At 45.2% G+C, this 22,500-nt stretch overlaps 2 protein-coding genes across 2 annotated transcripts in view; one reads left to right on the forward strand and one right to left on the reverse strand.

Annotated features, from left to right (window-relative positions):
- Positions 1–13,794, reverse strand: part of nup37 (nucleoporin 37) — a 35,097-nt gene extending 21,303 nt beyond the window's left edge. Inside the window, 3 exon segments of the mRNA XM_062518575.1 lie at positions 11,525–11,649; positions 12,325–12,737; positions 13,712–13,794. Coding sequence (XP_062374559.1) covers positions 11,525–11,649; positions 12,325–12,489 — 290 coding nt within the window. The 5' untranslated portion in view covers positions 12,490–12,737; positions 13,712–13,794.
- A 370-nt stretch (positions 13,795–14,164) lies between these two features.
- Positions 14,165–22,500, forward strand: part of parpbp (PARP1 binding protein) — a 30,011-nt gene continuing 21,675 nt past the window's right edge. Inside the window, exons 1-8 of the mRNA XM_062518395.1 lie at positions 14,165–14,278; positions 14,541–14,695; positions 15,084–15,317; positions 15,940–16,053; positions 18,041–18,211; positions 18,377–18,531; positions 21,203–21,380; positions 21,917–22,098. Coding sequence (XP_062374379.1) covers positions 14,546–14,695; positions 15,084–15,317; positions 15,940–16,053; positions 18,041–18,211; positions 18,377–18,531; positions 21,203–21,380; positions 21,917–22,098 — 1,184 coding nt within the window. The 5' untranslated portion in view covers positions 14,165–14,278; positions 14,541–14,545. The remainder of the gene's footprint in view (positions 14,279–14,540; positions 14,696–15,083; positions 15,318–15,939; positions 16,054–18,040; positions 18,212–18,376; positions 18,532–21,202; positions 21,381–21,916; positions 22,099–22,500) is intronic.

A 22,500-nucleotide genomic window follows, 5' to 3' on the forward strand; every position in this document is an offset into this window, starting at 1 on the left:
TAGAATTAGGTCTGGATTTCCAGGCTAAAGGTGAGGCTGTCCATTAGTGGAAATGGGCTCCAAGGTTCAAGGCTGGCAAAATGGCGGAGTAAGCAGAAACTCAGGACCGTTCTGTCTACATAAAAAAAATGTTGTACTAATTAATTATAACTTTTAGACCACCTGCACGAGCCACTGACTTGGCATCTTTTAAATCTACAGCAAATAGGCAGAAAACATGAAAGTGAGAGTAACCCCTAATCCATGTGATGGATTTTCTTCCTATCGCTCGCGTTAACGTTTAGAGCAGAACTTTTGCCGCCCTGTCTCTGTTTTCTTTCTGTCGCTCGCGTTGGGGCATGAAGGGCATATTGAACAGATTCAGGGGGGAACATTGATTCATTCATTCATTCAACCTTTATTCGCGGAGGGTCGATTGCTACACGACAGAGACTCGGATGCTATTAGGATGACCGCTAACGGTCAACAGCACGGTGAACTTTCATCCACCCCCAGACGTGTCTATCGTTTCATCTCATCTCTCATTCCCACTTTATCACCACTTGACGCTTCCTCCTCCCCACATCTTCATCTCCGTCTCTGCCTCATCCTTCCTTCCTTTCTTCTTCTTTTCCTTTCCTTCTCCTCTCTCGCCTTTGGCTCTCTGCAGCCATATGCCCCTTTTCCCTCTTAACCTTTAACCTCTCTCTCCTTCTATCCCCGCTTCCCTCTTTTCCATCCCCCCATCTTTCCTCAAGGCCCCTTTTCACTCTATTTTCCCCCTGTTCCCTTACCTCTCACTCCCACCCTCCTTCGATGTCTCCATTCCTCTCCACCTTCCATTTACTTCTCCCCCCTGCCTCCCTCCCTCCCTCCCTCCTTCCTTCTCTCTCCCCCCCTCGCGGGAACCAGAGATTGGTGCTTTTTCTGGCAGGTGTGGGGGTCGTTTGGTCGCCCCGGCGCTGCAGTAGTCCGCGCGAAACCCGAGGAGGAAGCACAGGCGGAGCGCTGAAACGTCTCGGAGGCCCACCAGCGTCATCACGCACGCACACACCCACGTCATCGCTCAGGGGCCCCCATCGACCCTGCACCCCGAAACTACACACACACACACACACACACACACACACACACACACACACACACACACACACACACACACACACACACACACACACACACACACACACACACACACACACACACACACACACACACACACACACACACACACACACACACACACACACACACACACACACACGCACACACACACACACACACCAAGCCAGGTCCGGACCCCGCTATCCAGCCAGGAAGCATCGCCCGTCGCCAGGGGAAACGGGCCCTGTGGGAGGCCAGCAACGACCAGTGAGGTGGAACGGAACCCTGGCAACGTCACGGCTGACCCACAAACACCTGGAATGACCTCCAGAGGTCACGACTACTCAGCGCAGAGAGAGAATGAGGGGGAAAAACGGGAAGGAGGGGAAAAAGGAATGAATGAATAAAGGAACGATGGAAAAGAGAAAAGAAAGGAAAAAGTGAATGATAAATGGATAAATGACAAGGAATGGGACAACCTACTGTACAAGAAGGAATGAATGAATGAACAAATTCATTGCAGAGTGTGCAGAGGTGTAGGATGGTAGAGAGACCATGAGTTGTTGTAATAAACCCTGTTGTAATAACCATTAACTGGCCAAGTCGATTAATGATTATTACAACCTCTTGCCAAGGGACTGCAGTTGAGAATTAGCCTGCTGGCGAACACTGGCACATTTAGAGAAATTATTATTAATGTGCATTCTCCTCATAAAGTAAAGAAATGAAATGAAATGAAATGAAATTAAAGTGTGTGAAATGGGAAACGCAGACGTTTTGCGCTATAAGTTTTCTCCTCTGCCTTCAAGTGCATGCTGTGATCTTCGGTAGGTGAAGACGGCACACTTTGATCTTTGCTACCCCAGAACTAACTAATACCCCTTTTCCACTGGACATTTTCGTAACGGTACGGTACGGTACGACTCTACCCTGATTGGGAGCATTTCCACTGCGGATTGGAGGGTGGACCCGTTACTATTTTTAGTACCTACTCGTACCTGTTTCAGAGGTGGGTCTAGTCGGGACTAGTCGATACTAAAATGTCACGTAAACAGTGCTGTCCACTGATTGGTCAGATAAATGACGTCATGCGCGCAACGAAGCTCGGGGATCTTGACCAGTGCCACCAGTTTTATCTATGCACTGCTTGACTTGCTAGCTCGATGAGTTGCAATAAACAATAATAGTACCACCCAGAAGTAACTCTTTAAGTGTGAATGACAACATAACATGCTGTGCAGCTCCTAATAGGACGTTAGCTAGTTTGCCTAATAGCTTGATATTGTTAGCCATTTCAAACTACTTATGGCATAACATAAAGCTAACATTTGCTAGTTTAACCAACTTGTGTAGTCTTTGAAATCTGAAAATGCCGCACGCAACTGACGCAAAGTATCACGTGCACGGCGACGAAGATGTGACGGCAGAACGTAAACGTAGTTACTCCTCCCATGTCAGGTAAAATGACAGAGATGTCTAGTCCCGTCCGAATTGGACATTTATATTACAGAGGTCATATGATAAACCTGCATTACTCTACATCCCCCTGTAAAATAAGTCCCGTCCGAATAGGCCTTTACAATGCAACTTGCCATAGGCAATTGGCTTCAATTGGCTATGGCTATGGCTATGGTTATTTAGCAGACGCCTTTGTCCAAAGCGACATACAAATAAATAGCAATACAAATTAAATAACAGTGAACAATTACAAAAAAGGGAGAATAGCAATATTATCAATACAACAATCATTTAAGCACTAATCTAATGAGAAATAAAACAATGAAATGACAAAAGCAATCAAATAAGTCACTCAGTTAATTATCTAATAACAATAACTATAGCAAGGTATGGCTAAATTTAAGGACAATAGCAGAATAAATGTAAAATTTTAACAATGGACAAATTATAACAAAACAAAACTATTATACAAACCATAACACATAACAAACACTCAAAAGACTAAGTGCATATTAAACAAATATGCCTTAAGACCCCTCTTAAAAGATCCAAAACTGTTGCTTGAACGGAGAGCACTGGGCAACTCATTCCACCAACACGGAACCACTGAAGAGTAGGATCTACAGATTGACCTAGCATGTATGGTTTGTCGACATAACAGACGCTCCTCAGAAGATCGCAATGGGCGGTTGGGAATGTACATCTTCATCAAAGAACTGAAGTAGCTAGGAGCAGATCCAGTCAGTGTCCTATAGGCCAGAGTGAGAGATTTAAATTTAATTCTGGCTACTATAGGGAGCCAGTGGAGAGTAACTAGGAGAGGGGTTACATGTGTCCTCTTTGGCTGATTGAAGACCAGTCGTGCTGCAGCATTCTGAATCAACTGTAGTGGTCTTAATACGCAAGCAGGTAGGCCAGCTAACAGGGAATTACAGTAGTCCAGCTTGGAGATAACCATTGCCTGTACAAGAAGCTGAGTGGAATCTTGTGTCAGATAAGGTCTGATCTTCCTAATGTTGTACAGGGTATACCGACATGACTTTGCAATTGAGGCAACATGCTCAGAGAAAGTAAGTTGGTCATCAATTATGACACCCAAGTTACGTGCCGATCTAGTTGGAGTCAATGAGGATGAATCAAGCTGGATGTTCATCTGTTGGGGAATGGCTGTTTTTGCTGGAAACACCAAGAGCTCAGTTTTGGAAAGATTAAGCTGAAGGTGCTGATCCTTCATCCAGATTGAAATATCCTTCAGGCATGCAGAGATCCGATGGGAAACACTAGAGTCCTCAGGTGGGAAGGATAGGAAAAGTTGAGTGTCGTCCGCATAGCAATGATATTCAAATCCATGAGAGCGAATAATCCCACCTAAAGAAGTGGTGTAAATAGAGAAGAGGAGGGGCCCTAATACTGATCCTTGAGGGACTCCTGTAGTGAGGTCATGAGACTTTGATATCTGTCCCTGCCAGGACACGCTAAAAGAACGCCCTTTAAGGTAAGATTTGAACCAGTCAAGAGCTTTCCCAGAAATTCCCAGTTCATATAGTGTAGAAAGGAGAATGTCATGGTTAACCGTATCAAAGGCTGCAGATAAATCTAACAGAATTAACACTGATGACTGAGCAGAGGACTTAGCTACTCTCAATGCTTCAGTCACAGATAGAAGAGCAGTTTCAGTAGAATGACCACTCTTGAAACCAGACTGCATAGGGTCTAGTAGGTTATTCTGATAGAGGAAGTCACACATTTGCTTGAAGACCACTTTCTCCAAAACCTTTGACAAGAAAGGAAGAAGGGAGACAGGTCTGTAGTTCTTCACATCAGTTGAATTAAGTGTACTTTTCTTCAGCAAAGGTGTAATTCTTGCCTGTTTAAAAGAAGAAGGAACTATTCCAGAACTGAGTGAAGTATTAAATACATGTGTGACTGCCGGTATAATAGCGGGTGCTATAGACTGCAGGAGAGTAGACGGGACAGGATCCAAAGGGCATGTGGTTGGACGGCTTCGCTGAAGCAGTTGAGAGACCGCTTCCTCATCAAGAGGAGAGAAAAAGTCCAATGATGGCATCATGCTAACACCAGGCAGAGTCCTTCTTACAGGGTCATCAAACTGAGCACTTATCTTAGCAACTTTCTCAGTGAAAAATGTTGCAAAGTCATCTGCTGACAGTGAAGAAGCTGCTGGCGGTGGTGGAGGATTGAGAAGAGACTTGAATGTAGAAAAAAGTTTTCTGCTGTCAGTGGCGTTCTCAATCTTACTCTGATAGTATGTTCTTTTTGCAAGTGTGACAGTGGATGAAAAAGATGAAAGCATAGACTGGTATCTACTAAGATCATTTCTATCTCCAGATTTATGCCATTTCCTTTCAGCAGCTCTAAGTTCCTTGCGAACTGAGCGTATACTGTTTGTCAGCCATGGATGGCGAGGTTTAGAACGAGTGGGTCTTGTGGAAAGAGGACATGCTACATTCAGACAGGATGCCAGTGTAGAGCAAAGAGTCTCTGTAGCGTCATTAACCTCAAGTGATGAGAATGAACTCGGAATAGGTAGAGCAGAAGTTACTAATGTTGCAAAATGTTCACTTGAGAGGCTTCTGAGGTTCCGTCGGCATGACATCGTCGGAGCAGGAACTGTAGGGTTATCAAGGAGACGCACAGAGAATCTAATGAAGTAATGATCTGATACATGTAGAGGATTAACCCAAACGTTGTCTGCAGTACAGTTACGTAGCAGAATCATATCAAGATCCTTACCAGCCTTGTGAGTAGGAGGACTGTGAACACGTGTGATACTAAATGAGGAGAGTAAGGACAGGAAGTCAACTGAAGAGGAATTGTCCAAGTGAATATTAAAATCTCCAAGGATCAACAGAGGGCACGTATCCATTGGAATAGCAGACAGTAGAATGTCCAACTCATTCACAAAGTTGCCAAGCTGTCCAGGAGGCCGATAGATAACCACCAAGTACAATTTGTATGGTTCAGTTATCATGATGGCATGATATTCAAATGAGCAGTGGTTTTGAGTCGGCAGCAACTGAGTAAACCTCCAGTCATCAGAGATCAGAAAGCCTGCCCCGCCTCCTCTACCAAAGGAGCGACAGGTATGCGAAAAAGCATAATTGGTCGACAACGCTGCAGGTGTAGCAGTATTTTCTGGCCTAATCCATGTCTCTGTAAGCGCAACCAACTGAAGTGATAGCTGTGAGGCCAGAGCAGGAATGAAATTAGCTTTGTTCACTGCAGATTGGCAATTCCACAGCCCCATAGAAAAAGTAGGATATGAAGCTTGTTGCCTTTCGGCATTAGAGCGCATACAAACTTGTTTATGTTGAATGCACATTATTACCAGTAGGATGGCAGATAACAAGACAAGGTGAGACAAGTGAACTTATCTGAGAGGTGCCTTGCTTGTGTCCTTGCTCGGTGGACTCGTCGCAGGTAGACTCGATTCGTCTTGACACGAGTAAGTCTTCACACGAGGACGGATTCACACGAGAGCTGACGCTTCCGCTGACGCTCCAGCACAGAAGCTACTTTAAATAGTCCTAGTTGAACTAGCTGAAGACCACCCCCTCGAAAAACTCACAAGACCAAGGCCAGTCTCAGCGCAATTAAACAGACGGCCGTAATGCAAACAATATCGACTACCCACCCACTACTTAGGATCAACTTGTAACTATGACAACTACATAAACAATTCCCTTAACAACACGAAGCTCTCATGCAACTACTCAGATATAAACTTACAGTACGTAGTGCAGACGCAGCTCCAGAAAAACCACGAGTAGAGATTAGTAAAGCAAGGTCACGAGTCTACTTCGTCCAGCTACACTTAAAAATACCACCCCCGCGAAAAACTCACAAGACCAAGGCCAGTCTCAGCGCAATTAAACAGACGGCCGTAATGCAAACAATATCGACTACCCACCCACTACTTAGGATCAACTTGTAACTATGACAACTACATAAACAATTCCCTTAACAACACGAAGCTCTCATGCAACTACTCAGATATAAACTTACAGTACGTAGTGCAGACGCAGCTCCAGAAAAACCACGAGTAGAGATTAGTAAAGCAAGGTCACGAGTCTACTTCGTCCAGCTACACTTAAAAATACCACCCCCGCGAAAAACTCACAAGACCAAGGCCAGTCTCAGCGCAATTAAACAGACGGCCGTAATGCAAACAATATCGACTACCCACCCACTACTTAGGATCAACTTGTAACTATGACAACTACATAAACAATTCCCTTAACAACACGAAGCTCTCATGCAACTACTCAGATATAAACTTACAGTACGTAGTGCAGACGCAGCTCCAGAAAAACCACGAGTAGAGATTAGTAAAGCAAGGTCACGAGTCTACTTCGTCCAGCTACACTTAAAAATACCACCCCCGCGAAAAACTCACAAGACCAAGGCCAGTCTCAGCGCAATTAAACAGACGGCCGTAATGCAAACAATATCGACTACCCACCCACTACTTAGGATCAACTTGTAACTATGACAACTACATAAACAATTCCCTTAACAACACGAAGCTCTCATGCAACTACTCAGATATAAACTTACAGTACGTAGTGCAGACGCAGCTCCAGAAAAACCACGAGTAGAGATTAGTAAAGCAAGGTCACGAGTCTACTTCGTCCAGCTACACTTAAAAATACCACCCCCGCGAAAAACTCACAAGACCAAGGCCAGTCTCAGCGCAATTAAACAGACGGCCGTAATGCAAACAATATCGACTACCCACCCACTACTTAGGATCAACTTGTAACTATGACAACTACATAAACAATTCCCTTAACAACACGAAGCTCTCATGCAACTACTCAGATATAAACTTACAGTACGTAGTGCAGACGCAGCTCCAGATTAACACCTGGAACTCCTTAAATGGGCAAAGACGGCAGCTTTGGATCCTATTTGTAGGTGGAATTCAGAGGTCTTTAAACACTCCCCAAACAATCGGTCATAACCAGCTTTGCCATATTCAGTAATCATGACACATTGCTCTTCAGAGCTTTCCTCTTTTGATCTTTCTTTGCAACATGCCCACAACAAACTACTCCTACAAGAGAGTGTTACGCCATGAGTAGCGTGGTCCTTATATTTTTCACCCCCTAAATGTGTTAGGGTATCAATAGAAACTCACTGTGCAAAAAATTGAATTATTCCTACAATATCTAGAGGTTGCTCAAGGCCTTTGAATATTTCAATCAGAAAGCTTTGTTATGTCCGTCATAGCAGCCAGCTCAGAGCTAACAATGCTCTTTCATTATTATTTGTTCAAAAATATTGGTGGGGTGAGAGCATGAACTGTTAAAAATAGAAAAATAAGGACCACTCTAGCCAGGAGTTCCCAACCTTTTCTGGCAGATGACCCTATTTTGAGTTTCACAAAACTTAGGCAATCCCAGTCATTCACAACATGTTGCGAGCGAGCATCTCATCTCTGTTGTAACATCCAGTCAAGATGATTTTCAAGCATGATTACATCAATCAACTAGAAAAGCACTCAGAGCGTGCAGACCTCCGCCTGTATTGATCTTCCTAGGTTGTGATACATTTGAATCTAAAAACTATTCAGATCGCCACCACGTGGCCATACCATGCCATAACACCACTAAGTGAAAAACATAAACGCCTCCGAAATCCCGACCGTGATACGGATCACTCCCAAAATGTAATCATTTCTTCCTTGGGTCATTTCTGACCTTCCCTGAAAATTCCACCGAAATCCATCCTATTTGAGCTATTTTGCTAACAAACACACAGACAAACAGACAGACAGACAAACACCGGTCCCCGATGAAAACATAACCTCCTTGGCAGAGGTAAATATCTCATGTGCAAGTTTATTATTACGTAACTAGAGTTTTGTGAGGCTTCTGATATTTGTTTTATTCAATGTATATACTTATGTAATGTACAGATAAATAGATAAATAAGATACCCAGCATCTCAGCCAACCCCATTTGAATTTCAGGTGACCCCACATGGGGTCCCGACCCCAAGGTTGGGAAACAATGGGTTAGGCAAATTGACATGATTAGACACACACTCCTTCATCGCTGTTGCCGGCGACTTCAATCAAGCAAACTTGAAAGCTGTGCTTCCGAAGTTCCATCAGCACGTGAAATGTGTAACTAGGGCTAATAAGACATTAGACCATGTGTACACAAACATTAAGAACTGCTACAGGGCAGCTCCACTCCCCCACATTGGCAACTCTGACCACCTAGTGGTCATGCTCACTACTGCATATAGGCCAAAGGTAAAACAGCACAAACCTGTAGTAAGAGAAATCAGAGTGTGGCCTGTAGAAGCAATATCGCTATTGCAAGACTGTTTTGAGAGCACAGTGTGGGAGATATTTAAAGAGGCAGCAATGGAGGGTGACATAGTTGACCTACAGGAATATACAGACTCTGTAATCAGCTACATAAATAAATGCATAGATGATGTCACTGAAACCAAACTCATCAAACAGCGTGCAAATCAAAAACCCTGGCTGTCTGGAGAGGTCCGCTCACTATTGTGGGCCCGAGACACTGCTTACAAATCTGGGGATAAGATGGCATACAGACAGGCCAGGCAAAATCTGACAAGGGGCTTAAGGAAAGCTAAAAGGCAGTATGGGCAGAGGCTCAGCAGCCATTTCACGGACAACACAGATCCACGGCGCTTATGGCAAGGGTTCAATACAATCACTGACTATCACCCCAAGCCCCCACAAATTGACCATAGCGACCCGACACTCCCAGATAGACTTAATGACTTCTATGCACGCTTTGAAGTAAACAGCAGAAACACACAGGCCCCACCTACTGACAATGTGGAAGTACTCCAGGTGACAGCAACCCAGGTACACAAGGTCTTTGCCCACGTTAACCCACGGAAAGCGGCAGGGCCTGACAATGTTCCTGGGCGGGTGGTAAAGGGATGTGCAGAGCAGCTGAAGGATGTCTTTGCAGACATTTTCAACATCTCACTCAGCCAAGGGGTCGTACCCACCTGCCTCAAGAGTGCCACCATCATCCCTGCGCCTAAAAAGGCAAATCCGGCCTGCTTAAATGACTACCGTCCGGTGGCGCTGACGCCAATAGTCATGAAAAGCTTTGAGCGGATCATCCTACAGCACATCAAGGATCACCTCCCTGCAGATAAGACCTGGACCCTCTGCAGTTTGCATATAGGGCTAATCGATCAACAGAAGACGCCATCTCCTTGGCTCTCCACCTCACCTTGGCACATCTGGAGGAGAAGAACACATATGCTAGGCTACTCTTCATTGACTTCAGCTCGGCGTTCAACACCATCATTCCCCATCAGCTGGTGGAGAAGCTGAGGTGTCTGGGGTTAGACCATGGCATGTGTAACTGGGCCCTAAACTTCCTTTCACAACGACAGCAGAGGGTCAGAGTGGGCAACAACATCTCAAAGACCATTGAAGTAAGCACAGGCTCTCCCCAGGGCTGCGTCCTGAGCCCTCTGCTGTTTAGCCTGCTCATCCATGACTGCGCTGCTCATTCCAGCACCAACCACATCATCAAGTTTGCCGATGACATGACTGTGCTAGGCCTGATCAGAGGTAGCGATGAGTCAGCATACAGGAAGGAGGTAAAGGAATTAACATCATGGTGCAGCTCACACAACCTACATCTGAATGTCAGCAAAACCAGGGAGATGGTCATAGACTTCAGAAGGATGCCACATCATCTCATGCCTCTGATCATTGAGGGTGCTGGGGTGGAGAAAGTCAAGAACATTAAGTTTCTTGGCATTCACCTGGCAGATGACCTGTCCTTCTCAACCAACACCACCACTACAGTCAAAAAGGCCCACCAGCGGCTTCACTCACTCCGCTGTCTGAAAAGGGCAGGCCTCTCCACCGCCCATCTCACCACCTTCTACAGAGGGACTGTAGAATCAGTCCTGTCATATGGCCTCACTTCCTGGTTTGGCAGTTGCAGGGCTCAGGAGAGGAAACAGCTGAGCAGAATTGTCAAGACCACCAGCAAAATCATCGGCGCCCCACTCCCCTCCCTAGGAGAGATCTACGAGCAGCGATGTGCCCGTAGGGCCACCAGCATCATTAAGGACCCCTACCACCCCTCTCACCATCTTTTCACCCTCCTGCCATCTGGGAAAAGATACAGGGGCCTCCCCTCCAGAACAAGCAGGATGCTCAACAGCTTCTTCCCACAAGCACTGAAGATAGCGAACAGCTTATGCCCTCTTCCACTGCCACCCTAAGAACTATGGACTGTCCTTGCACACTGCACTTTATGGCATAGAACTGTACCTGCACTTTAGCCAGCAACAGCCGCCTCCTCTCTGTGATGTTGTAGTGTGTCTGATGTTGTAGTGTCTTAAATGTTCTTATAAGATATTTTTAAATTCATTTTTAACCCTATTTTATGTGTATAGACTATGAGGTTCTTTTATGTGTGTACTGACCAAATGCTAAAGGGGACGGTATCTCATTTTCTTTGTGTACAGGTGTGCATGAGAGAATGACAATAAATTGAATCTTGAATCTTGAACACACACACACACACACACACACACACACACACACACACACACCTGTCCAGACATAACTGGTGTTGCACATGCGTATGAGGTCAGAGTGACACAGAGAGCATTGGCCATTCTGGCTGATGATAGTCATCCACTGCACAGTGAGTTTTGCCTCCTGCCATCAGGTAGGAGGTTCACTTGTCTTAAGCGGGCCAGATACAATAGATACTTTAGATAATTTGTCCCAGTTGCTGTTGGTCTTCTTAACAAGCATTAAGTCATTAGGTCATTCAGTTACTTTTAGCCTATATCAATGGACCTGACTAATGAATTGCTGCTTTGTGTTTGTATTGTATGTGTGCTTGATTGTATGATTGTATATCTGTGTTGACTATCAGCTGTGCACCAAAATGCCCCTAGGGGACATTAAAGATAATCTAATCTAACTCACCTGATGACCTGGGGCAACTTGTCCAGACGAGACTCAGGGCTCCAGGCCAGCGTGTCGATGCGCACCCCGTGATGGAACACGCGAAGGGTGTCAAACTCCAGGCCCTCCACCTCCAAGTCCTCCTCCTGAGGCAGACAGACGGACAGACACAAGGAGATCTCAGGGTCCTCAGCATCAACAGTGAGATTGTAAGACTGAATGTGAGGAAGGGCCCTTCATACAGTCGAGTATGTGTTCTTTTAATTAAGATTAAAACTATTACTTGAATTTCAATAAAGTATCTATCTATCTAATTAGAGGCACTCTGTTACTGTGCATTATTGTCACAAGAGAGTGCTAGGGCAAATCGAGTGTGTTCTTTTAATTAAGATTAAAACTATTACTTGAATTTCAATAAAGTATCTATCTATCTAATTAGGGGCACTCTGTTACTGTGCGTTATTGTCACAAGAGAGTGCTAGGGCAAATTTATATGAGAACACACACACACACACACACACACACACACACACACACACACACAGACACAGACACAGACACTTCTGTATATTAAGTATGCTTTCAACTACAAGCTTGCAGCTGTTGAACAAGCTCCTTTATCATCTTATAGTCAACCTAAGCTATACACACATACACAGGGCTGATAGACAGGAAATTGTCTGTGTCTGAAATTATCAAATACATTCAAAGACAATATAGAGAATTAGCCTGGCACCATGCCTGAACCTCGATCAGGCCTGCATACACACACACACATACACACAGACCATCTATCAGGAGAGAGTGTGTTCAGTTCTCACCTGGAAGCGACACACCGCCACTACCACAAACAAGTTTCCTCCGTAGGCGAGCAGCGAGCCGGCGGACCCCGACTCAAAGGGGCTGAACTCCACCACATGCACGTAGTCCTCGCATGCCACTGTGTAGCTCGGCCCGCGGTTACCCCCCTCCTCACCTCCTCCCATCTCCGGTTCAGTCCAAAGAAATGAAAGACTTGTCGAACACTCACTGGTCCACAGTGTACAGAACCAAATGGACCAGTTAGTTCTAGTGGGAGCAGTGGAAGATGGTGATCTGGTTGTACTAGTGGATGTGAAAGGGTTGTTTACAGGCTAGGCTTCAACTGGTAGCAGTGTAAAGTTAGCCAGAGAGGACCCACTCCAAACTGCTGGTGCTGTGCGTTCTCTACAGCTCAACAGAAGGACATCAGAGCCTGTAAGACAAAAATGACCCATGTCTGTGTTAAATAATATTAAAAAGAAAGGATATGTTGAGTTATCTATTCAGGTTATGGCTCTGAGGGGTGGAAATATAACTAATATGCAATCGACAATGAGATGAATAGGCTCAGGTTCCACTTGGTAAAGTATTGAGGGCCAGGCTCATGTTAATGTCCACAAAACTTGTACATTCATGATGTGTCAAAAGAAATACATTTAATGGTCTGTTGCAACATTCACTTACGGGCTTTACAGTGACCAGCCTAGCTTATCCATATAAATCCACGAATAACATTAACCTCATGCGTACAGATATGGACGGGGCGATTCCAGCTTGGATCATACAGCTTTTGACTCGGGCACAGGCTACTGTGTGTTACTATGGGTCAAGTGGTCGCCGTATGACAGATAACATTGACAGCGGAAACGTCCACTTTGGAGAAATAGTTGCACCCTTTAATTAATACACCAGAGGTAAATGATGCCTCTACTTTGGTAATGTAGGATGTATCAATATATCTAACTTATTAACTAAGTGAACACGACCAAACTGTAACTAACAAACACTTGCCAAATGTTAGCGATGTTCAGGTAGTAAAGCTATCTGGCTAACGTTACCCACTACTTTACTACTTGTTCGGCGCTTGTAGTTCAAATTAGTTCATGAAATGATTAACCAAAGACTAACGGTACATGAAATGTCCTAATATTTGACTAAGCTGCTAGTTGTGTTATACACCTTCTGCTAGATGTAAATTCAGTTGTGGCTTCAGGCTCAAAAATGTTATCATTTGCAACAAATGCTAGCGAGCTAACTGGCTAAAAAATAAAGCGCGCAAAGGCATCTTCTTTCATACACAGCTAAGCACACTAAATGAAGGTCCGTAACATCTCCTTTATACTTAATAACACCAGGTTTGGTGATATTAACAGTGATATATTGAACCATATTGACAGGGCACCATACCTAAAGCATGCTTTCCAGGCAGTGCATGTACCGGTACTTCAAATTTCGGAGCAGACGACAACGTCAGATCCGGTTTGGGTGAGGACAAGTAGCCATCGTGAATAAATAGTAATCACACACTAATGTCATTTTTTTTCCTTCAAAATTTTAAATGCAATACGAAAGCATCAACGATGAGGGCATGAACACGCCAAGAAAGAAGTAAAGATGAAATCATATCAATGAACAACGCATGAATGAATACGACACTCAATTGCCTCTAATTCATGAATAGATTTTATTTGTATTAGTTTGAACCAGTTTTAACCATAGACTGTAAAGAAAAATAGTTTTCTTTTAGATTTGAACAAATTTCAAATCAGATGTAAGGAGGCGTGGCTACTGACGCAGTTGCGCGTCATATGCAAGACGCCACATAATTGGACACTGAGCGGGTTTTCAGGAGTTTTAAATTTTCAAAACAAGTTTGCCTCTTGTGTTACACGCTGGTTGACTGTAGGGTTGTTGGTTGGTTTTGGTGAAGACTGCTTTTCACATTTCTTGAAGAACTGTATTCAGACTTCCGAGGTAATTTGTATTTCCAGAGGTTATAAACTGTACAATTGTGTGAAAATATAAGTAGAAGCTATTAAGTTGTTATTTATGTAAAGAGGCATAGGTAGTGGAGTAAAAACTCAGGAACAACAATAACGCTAGCACACTGTTAGCAAAATGTTAGACAACCAATATATTTCAACTGAACTTGCTGTTTTCAACGATATAGCATTAGTGGTGAACGTGAATGAATGTGTAATCAGCATTTACTATTCTTTATTATGCAAAAATGTAGATACAATGGCGAGTCTCGAGGAGAACTTGAAGACTATGCTTAGAATCTTCAGGAGAGAATGCCACCGAATTCTGGAATCGGAGAGGACGACCATTCGAGGTTCAGACGAGATGCTCATGTCCCTACAACTGACTATGGCTGAAGTGAACAAACAGGTAGTCATTTTCTCCACCGTCTTTACCAATCTCCTCTCTGCACCTGAATTGAAACATAGCTTGGCTGGCTTGCAACCAGTGAGTGATTCTAGGGGCTAGACTGATTCCAAGGGCCCTGTGTACAGAGATAAAGGCCCAACATTTCTTGCAGCAGCCATATACGCATACCTTACCGTTTAAACGCATGTATCCGTTAACTGCCATCAAAGAGGCATTAATACAATGAACTGGTGAGGCCATTGCTTTACATGAATGTGGTTTAGTACATTTAGCCCTGTATCTTCTAATTTGCCCTCGTTGGTCTCTCTCTCTCTCTCTCTCCCTCTTCCAATTTGCTTCTCCCTCTCTCCCCCTCTCTGCTTCTGTTTTCCCTGATCTCCCTTGACAGGAGAGTGGAGAATTTGGCGTTGCCCTGAGCGACGTCCTTCTATGCTGGAAGAGCTTGCTGCTGGACCGTCTCCAGCTACCCGACGGTGGGTCACCACGCCCGGAAAACTACGAGCTTGTGCGGCGAGAGTACGAGAGCTTCATGAAGCGCACCAACACTGTGGACCTGATCGATGTCTACTTCATGTATAAACAGCTCAGGCTGGAAACTGACCCTGAGCAGCTATTCACCCCAGTGAGTGTGTGTCCTTCCTTGATGGAGTGTGTGTGTGTGTGCACACACGTATATTGGGCTCACTAAAGCAACCAACACCACAGACTCAGGGTTCCCACAGGTCATGGAATATCTGGAAAATCATGGACTTTTGGAAAGTCTATTCCAGACATGGAAATCAGGGAATTTTATGATTTGGGGGCAAGGTCATGCCACCTCTAGGGAATTTTGTTGTTTCGTTGCCGTTTAAAACTGACTTGTCAAAATACATTAATACAAATATTTCCCTGCAAAATCAGTGTATATCCTGAAGGCCACCAACATTGTAGAACTGCTTAATGTCTGCTTCATGTGTAAACAACTGTTTGCGTGCCAGCACGTGCCTGGTTGATTTGTGTCCGTCTGTGTGCTTGTGTGTCTAAATGTTGGTGTGTGTGTGTGTGTGTGTGTGTGTGTGTTAGGATTCCTGGCACCCATCACAAGTTCCTGCAAATTCCTCATGGCGGGCCCGTGTTTGCCCAGTAGTACTACAGTGTGTGTTTGTTTGTTTGTGTGTGTGTGTGTGTGTTTGTGTGCCTTTTCCTAAATGTCCATTTCCTGACTCCATCTGCTTTTCTCTCCCTGTCCCCCTCTATCTCTCCAGGCCCAGCTGCTGCAGTTCCTCCTGGGTACTTCTGACTGTGCAGAGGAGACAAGCTCCATCCCTCCTTGTCCATCCACGCCCTCCTCCAGCCAGCCCAGGCCCTGCACTGCACAGGTATACAGTAGCTCTAACAGCCACTAGCCAGTGGAGTTTAGTAATCTCCTCCAGCCAGCCCAGGCCCTGCACTGCGCAGGTATGCACAGGCCTGATAGAGTTCAGGCTTGGTGCCTGAATTCAGGCTTGAACTAGGCCATGTACAATGTCCAGAAAGGCAATTCTCTATATTGTCTTTGAATGTATTTGATCATTTCAGGTGGAGGTGGGAAAACTCCAGCTTCAGTGAGTAAAAGTCCGATCATGTATTGGTTCCACCTGTGCACTCTTAGCACAGGTGATCTCTTCAATTAGCTGCCCTACCTAGCTGAGGAGTTGTGCTAATTAGAATCAGCTGGTTTAAATTAATGGTGGGCACAGATATGTGGTAGGACTTTTACTCACTGAAGTTGGAGTTTTCCCACCTCTGATTTCCTGTCTATCAACCCTGTATACAGTAGCTCTAACGGCCACTAATAGTTTAATAATCTCAGTATTAGGCTGTTGAAAGTATTAAATATGTACAAATATTCCATTCAGTTAAGTCTTAAATATCATCCGCTGACTGCCTGAGCCCTGAATACAAAGGAATTAAATGTGGTCTCAGGCTGTGGTCTCAGCCCAGGCTCCTGAAAACCAGCAACAAAAAAACATCTTGGTCCAGCCTGGACCATAAAAACATATCCGTTTTGGCTAATGACCGACAAGACGCGCGTTTAGGACAGTTTCAATTGCACGGGAGGGAGGGAGTAGCGAGCTAGCTATCTGTTTTGGTTTGAAGGTCAACAGAAGTGGCGTTACTCAACATAACTTGTCTTGGAGCACCTTTAAGTCTTAAATATTGGGAGTCATAGGGTGCCTCTCATTTGGTCTTTTATACACCCTCCCTTCCTTCCTCAATCCTGGTCCTCACTGATCTAGATAAAGAATGATGGTGTGGCAACAATGGGATAGTCTATCCAATGTTAGTTATAGATCAGTTGGAACGAGCCTTGAGGAGAGAGTTTGAGAGCCACCCACAGTTTTTTGTGAGGTCTTAGAAAGATGAAATGTTGATGAATGCACACACACACACACACACACACACACACACACACACACACACACACACACACCTCCGGTCAGTAGCTCCAGCTAGTCAGCCATCTCCCCAGGAGAAGGGGCCAAGGTGGGTTGGGGCGTGTGTTGCTTGGGCCAGGTATGGGCTGGAGGTCTGGATTGGGTAACGCCGGCTCTGGAGACCTCTCCGTCCTCTCCAGATATTCACATCCGAACAGAAGGTGGTTTGTTCGGCCGTGAGACGGCACTGTTGGCCGAGGGTGTTGTTGAGCAACCCGAGTTGCGCTCAGCGTGTTCCCTCTACGGTTTCCTAATCTGGCAAAGACAGCCATCCGCTCTTGCGCTCGCTCGCTCTTTCTTTCTTTCTTTCTTTTTGTCTCTTTCTCTATTCTCCTGGTCACTCTATCTCTTTCACTTTCTTTTTCCTCCCACCTTCTCTCTTTTTGTCCTCTTTTTAATTCCCTCGCTTATTCTCTACCCCTTGCTCCAGTCTCTCTCTCTCTCTCTCTCTCTCTCTCTCTCTCTCTCTCTCTCTCTCTCTCTCTCTCTCTCTCTCTCTCTCTCTCTCTCTCTCTCTCTCTCTCTCTCTCTCTCTCTCTCTCTCTTCCCCCCTCCCCAGGTCTGGGATCACTCCCGTCTCCTATTAACAGGGGCATTAAATCGTATCACACAGATTTAAGAGGGTAATGTGAATTCGATTACTGAGCGGATGTTTCAAAGCACAGTGCAATGTAGCTGTAGCTCTCTGGACCCAGCTCGGGCTGCAAAGTCCTTCCTGTGATTTACGATTCGCTAAGCCGATTGCTACCGTTACCGGGGGCAACGAAGTTCAAGAGAACTGCTGTGAGGCAGAGCTCGCGCGCGCGCTCTGTGATGCCCTTTGTTGCCGGGGCAATCCTGAGAAGTGTTTGTTTATTTGGAATGTTGCTATTGTCTTTGATGGTTCCAGATGCGGAGGGTGGCGAGGAGAGTGTTCTGTTCCTACCTGGGCCTTCTGGTCAATTCTAAGAACGACCTGTCTCTGGCCAACGTGTTGGACAGTCCCTGCCGTTCTCTTGGACGCGCTGCCTTCACAGACCTCAAGCACGCGGCTCGGAACAGCCAAACCTCCCTATTTCTGGTAATGCAGGGATTTTGTCAGCACACCCCTTCAGATCATATCTATTTCCCATTTTTACCGGTTATGACTCAATCTCTAGCAGTCTTGTTGTATAATAATCTGTGTCTGTGTGTACATGCAGGTGTGTGTCTTAACTCTTTGTGTGTGTGTGTGTCTCTGTCACAGGCCGTGACCTCCTTTGTACGAGCAATACAGCTGGGCGGTAAAGGTTACGCCCCTGCAGAGTCCGACCCACTTAGGAAGCACCTGAAGGGCCTGTGTGAGTTCGTCCACTTCACTGACCAGCTGGAGGAGCTGCTGGGAGAGACCCCAGAACCCAGGTACCCACAAAACCATGCTGAATCAGAATGTGCTTTATTGGCCAGGTTTGCATGAACAAACAAGGAATTTGACTCCTGTTAATCTCAACAATAACATTAAAAGCAGTAAAAAAAAAAAAAAAAAAAACAAGTGCAGTAAGCTATGTATAAGAATAAAGGGATACATACAGTATGTACACTTACAGATAAATAGATGCTGTGGGTTGGATGGGATAATAAGGTATCGTAAAGATCCTCACACCGAGGAGTTCCCAAAAATAAAAAAAAAAAAAAAAAAAAAGGAATGTTTCGGGCTTTTGCAGCCCTTCCTCAGGCTTCCTGAGATAGGGTAATACAATTGTCCGGAGGAGAGTATGGCCATCCACGAGTATGAATCACCATTTCATCACATAAATTACCTTTGACCCCCCCCCCCCCCCCCCAATTACACAGCCAGGTTTTCCACAAACGTGTGTGTGTGTGATTTCCTCTCTACTTCAATTTCCAGCGTTATCAAGTGAATGTTTCAGCTTTTACATATTAATATGGGTTTTTCATCATTCAGTTGTGACCGAGTGCATCACCATTGAGTATCAGGGGCCTGTACTACGAAGGGAGCTCAACCTACCCAAATGTAACCCAGGGTTACTTTGCTAAACCGGGGTTGACGAAACCTGGTTATCTTCATTGGTGTTAATCGGTTCTACCCCACTTCGTAGTACAGCCCCCTGGTCAGATAGGCCTCTGACGTTTTGTATTTGCGTAGAAAAAAAGACCCAAAAGCAGCTATCTTTACCTACGTATGGAGTTCCGGGTACCTTCTTTACCCATGTATGAAGTTCCGGGTACCATTTTTACCTATACGGAGATCCGGGTATCGTATTATTTGGACAAAGATGACCGCTTTGGGTCCTTTGTAGGCATACTTCAGAGGTCTGTAATCAATAAGACAATAAGCTTGGCTCTCTGCCATTGCACTCAGGGTGCAGGCTTTGGTGCACTGTAGACCTGTGTTTGAGGCCAGTTTGGGAGACGGACTCCTCTCTCCCTTTGCTACAGTAAGCATTCAACTTAAGTGAACCATTGCAGATACCTGTACTGGTTTTACTCAAATAATGCAAACGGCTAAATGAAGTGCTAATTGGCCATTTCCATTTCCCATCATCACAACAATGATTACCAGCGTTAGCTATTGCTGCGCACAAGGGCTCAACACTGCGCCCTTTTCATCCATGGATATTAGAAACAGATGGATCTTACAAACCCTTTGTTTTGATCTGCCTTATTCATGTGGCCTTTCTCCTCCCCTTGTCTGCTTGCTTGCTTGCTTGCTAGCTTGCGTATAATGCTTTCGAGACACAGGGCCCTTTGCCATTTTACCAGACCTGAACCATTTGTCTCAATCTGTTTTTCAACCTTGCTTTAGAAAAAAGAAACGATGTAGGCCTACTTCTCTTTAAAAAAAAAAAAAAAATTGGAAGGTCCTAATGACGTCTACTTGAATGATCATGATGGCATTCAAATGTTGAGACCAGTTTATCTGGCCTACATCAAAGTGGTAGACGATGCTCAAAAGCACAAGGTCATTTCAGCTTTTCCCCTGATGTGATTGCCTAAATCTTGATTTTTTTGAGTGCCAAACAAGAAGATATTTCCTTGATCGAACGTGATTGCAGCGCTATAACCTCAAAACATTCAAGATGCTTCCTGAGCCTTGCAACATCTGGCAATGCAAAAGAAAACCACACGAACAACAACAACAACAGCGTGTTTGTGTGTGTGTGTGTGTGTGCGTGTGTGTGTGACTGGGTGTGGGTGTGTGAAGTATTGTGCAAGAACGCACTGTTCCTATTCTGCAATTGATGAAGTATGGTACAAACAAAGTCATTTGAATCCGCATGGACTAGTTGCAGACACTGAGCAAGTAATTAGTTTGAGTTGTGCTGCCTGTGTGTGTCTATGGGCCATATGTATTGTGTGTGTGTGTGTGTACTTTACACAAACACCTCTGTCTATGGGCCATATCTATGTGTGCTCACGTGTGTGTGTATATGTGTGTGTTCCAGTGTGGCCGGAGCTAAGCTAGTGTGCACTGTACACAAACACCTCTGTCTATGGGGCCATATCTATATGTGCTCACGTGTGTGTGTGTGTGTGTGTGTGTGTGTGTGTGTGTTTGTTAGTGTGGCCGGAGCTAAGCTAGTGTGCACTGTACACAAACACCTCTGTCTATGGGGCCATATCTATATGTGCTCACGTGTGTGTGTGTGTGTGTGTGTGTGTGTGTGTGTGTGTGTGTGTGTGTGTGTGTGTGTTTGTTAGTGTGGCCGGAGCTAAGCTAGTGTGCACTGTACACAAACACCTCTGTCTATGGGGCTGTGTGTGTGTGTGTGTGTGGGCCATATCTGTGAGTGTGTGTGTGTGTGTGTGTGTGTGTGGGCCATATCTGTGTGTGTGTGTGTGTGTGTGGGCCATATCTGTGTGTGTGTGTGTGTGTGGGCCATATCTGTGTGTGTGTGTGTGTGTGTGGGCCATATCTGTGTGTGTGTGTGTGTGTGTGTGTGTGGGCCATATCTGTGTGTGTGTGTGTGTGTGTGTGTGTGTGTCAGGAGCTAAGCTAGTGTGCACTGTACACAAACACCTCTGTCTATGGGGCCATATCTATGTGTGCTCACGTGTGTGTGTGTTCCAGTGTGGCCGGAGCTAAGCTAGTGGCCCGCGTGCGTGCGGTGCTCCTGAAGGGTCGCAGCAGCGGAGATTCCGTCTACACGGCAGTGGACGACACGGCGAAGGCGCTCAAGGAACGCATCGCACAGATCCACAGCGCTCACCAGCAGTCTGCGCTCACAATGGGCATCAGCCCTGCCAGGGTACTGCACTGCATTACAGTTAGCATTTGTTGATGTTTGTGGTATTTGTTGATGGATGTTGTTTGGATGGATGGATGATGTTGTTTTTGTATATGAACACTACATTAGTCAAAATGATCTTTGCAAATTAAGTTGAAAAAAAAATGATTGCGTGTGTGTGTGTCGCTCTGGATAAGAGATCTGAAAGTGACTTAATGACAAACAGTGGAGTGGAAAGGAATACTGGAATATACAGCACATGTACTGTTTGTATAGATGTGCCTGAGTCTGTGCAGTATAGCACTGTGTAGCCAGAGCCTGCAGATTAAACGGAAAACGGGCTCAGTCCACATGGAATGAGCGTATTTGGTGACATCTTCTCTCCTGTCTTAGCTGGCTCATTCTGGAACATTCTGTTTTAACACAGCTGTCCTTTTTTTCTATTTTTAAATCATTGATTCTTTTTTTTAAATCATTGATTCAAAAACACTAATTGCATTTGTTAACACCCTGTAACATTTTTCTTCTGTTTCTTGTTCTCGCTTCTTCCCTTCCAGCCTAAAGCGCACGCCATCAACCACGCTACAGCCTACATCGGCCGGGACACGGTCAAGGTGCTCATGAATCTGCTGGATGAGGAGGCTCTGGCGCCGCCCTGCAGGAACAAGGCAGAACTGCTCACTGACGACCAATCAGTACTCAGCGGAGCAGAGGGAGCTTCCCTTCTCAGTCTTTACAAGTGAGTAACAGCGCCAAAAAAAGAATCCTAGTCCAAACAAAATTATACCTACCATAGGTACAATTTGTGAGGGAGTAGGGGAAAGGCAAGGGGTTTTGCTATTGCTGGGGAGTGAAGGTATTGGTTTTGTGGGGAGGGGGGTTCTTGCTTTGTTGGGAGTGAGGGGATCTTGGTTTTGAGGGGGTCTTGGTTTTGAAGACCGGGGGGGTTTATCTTCACTGTGGCACGGTGCTCATGTGTGGAGGCTAGCTGAAAGCAAAGGGAAGGGGGTGGGGGGCAGCAAACTGTAGCATCATAGTGTTTGTACCCAATGAAGTTGGTAGGAATGACATTTCCCCCTTCAGGGCTCCGTCGCATATGCGCCCAAAAATTTTAAGAGTGCGCCTGAAAAAAATTCTAGGT

Source organism: Sardina pilchardus, chromosome 17 (assembly GCF_963854185.1).
Source record: "Sardina pilchardus chromosome 17, fSarPil1.1, whole genome shotgun sequence".
Taxonomy (NCBI): Eukaryota; Metazoa; Chordata; class Actinopteri; order Clupeiformes; family Clupeidae; genus Sardina; species Sardina pilchardus.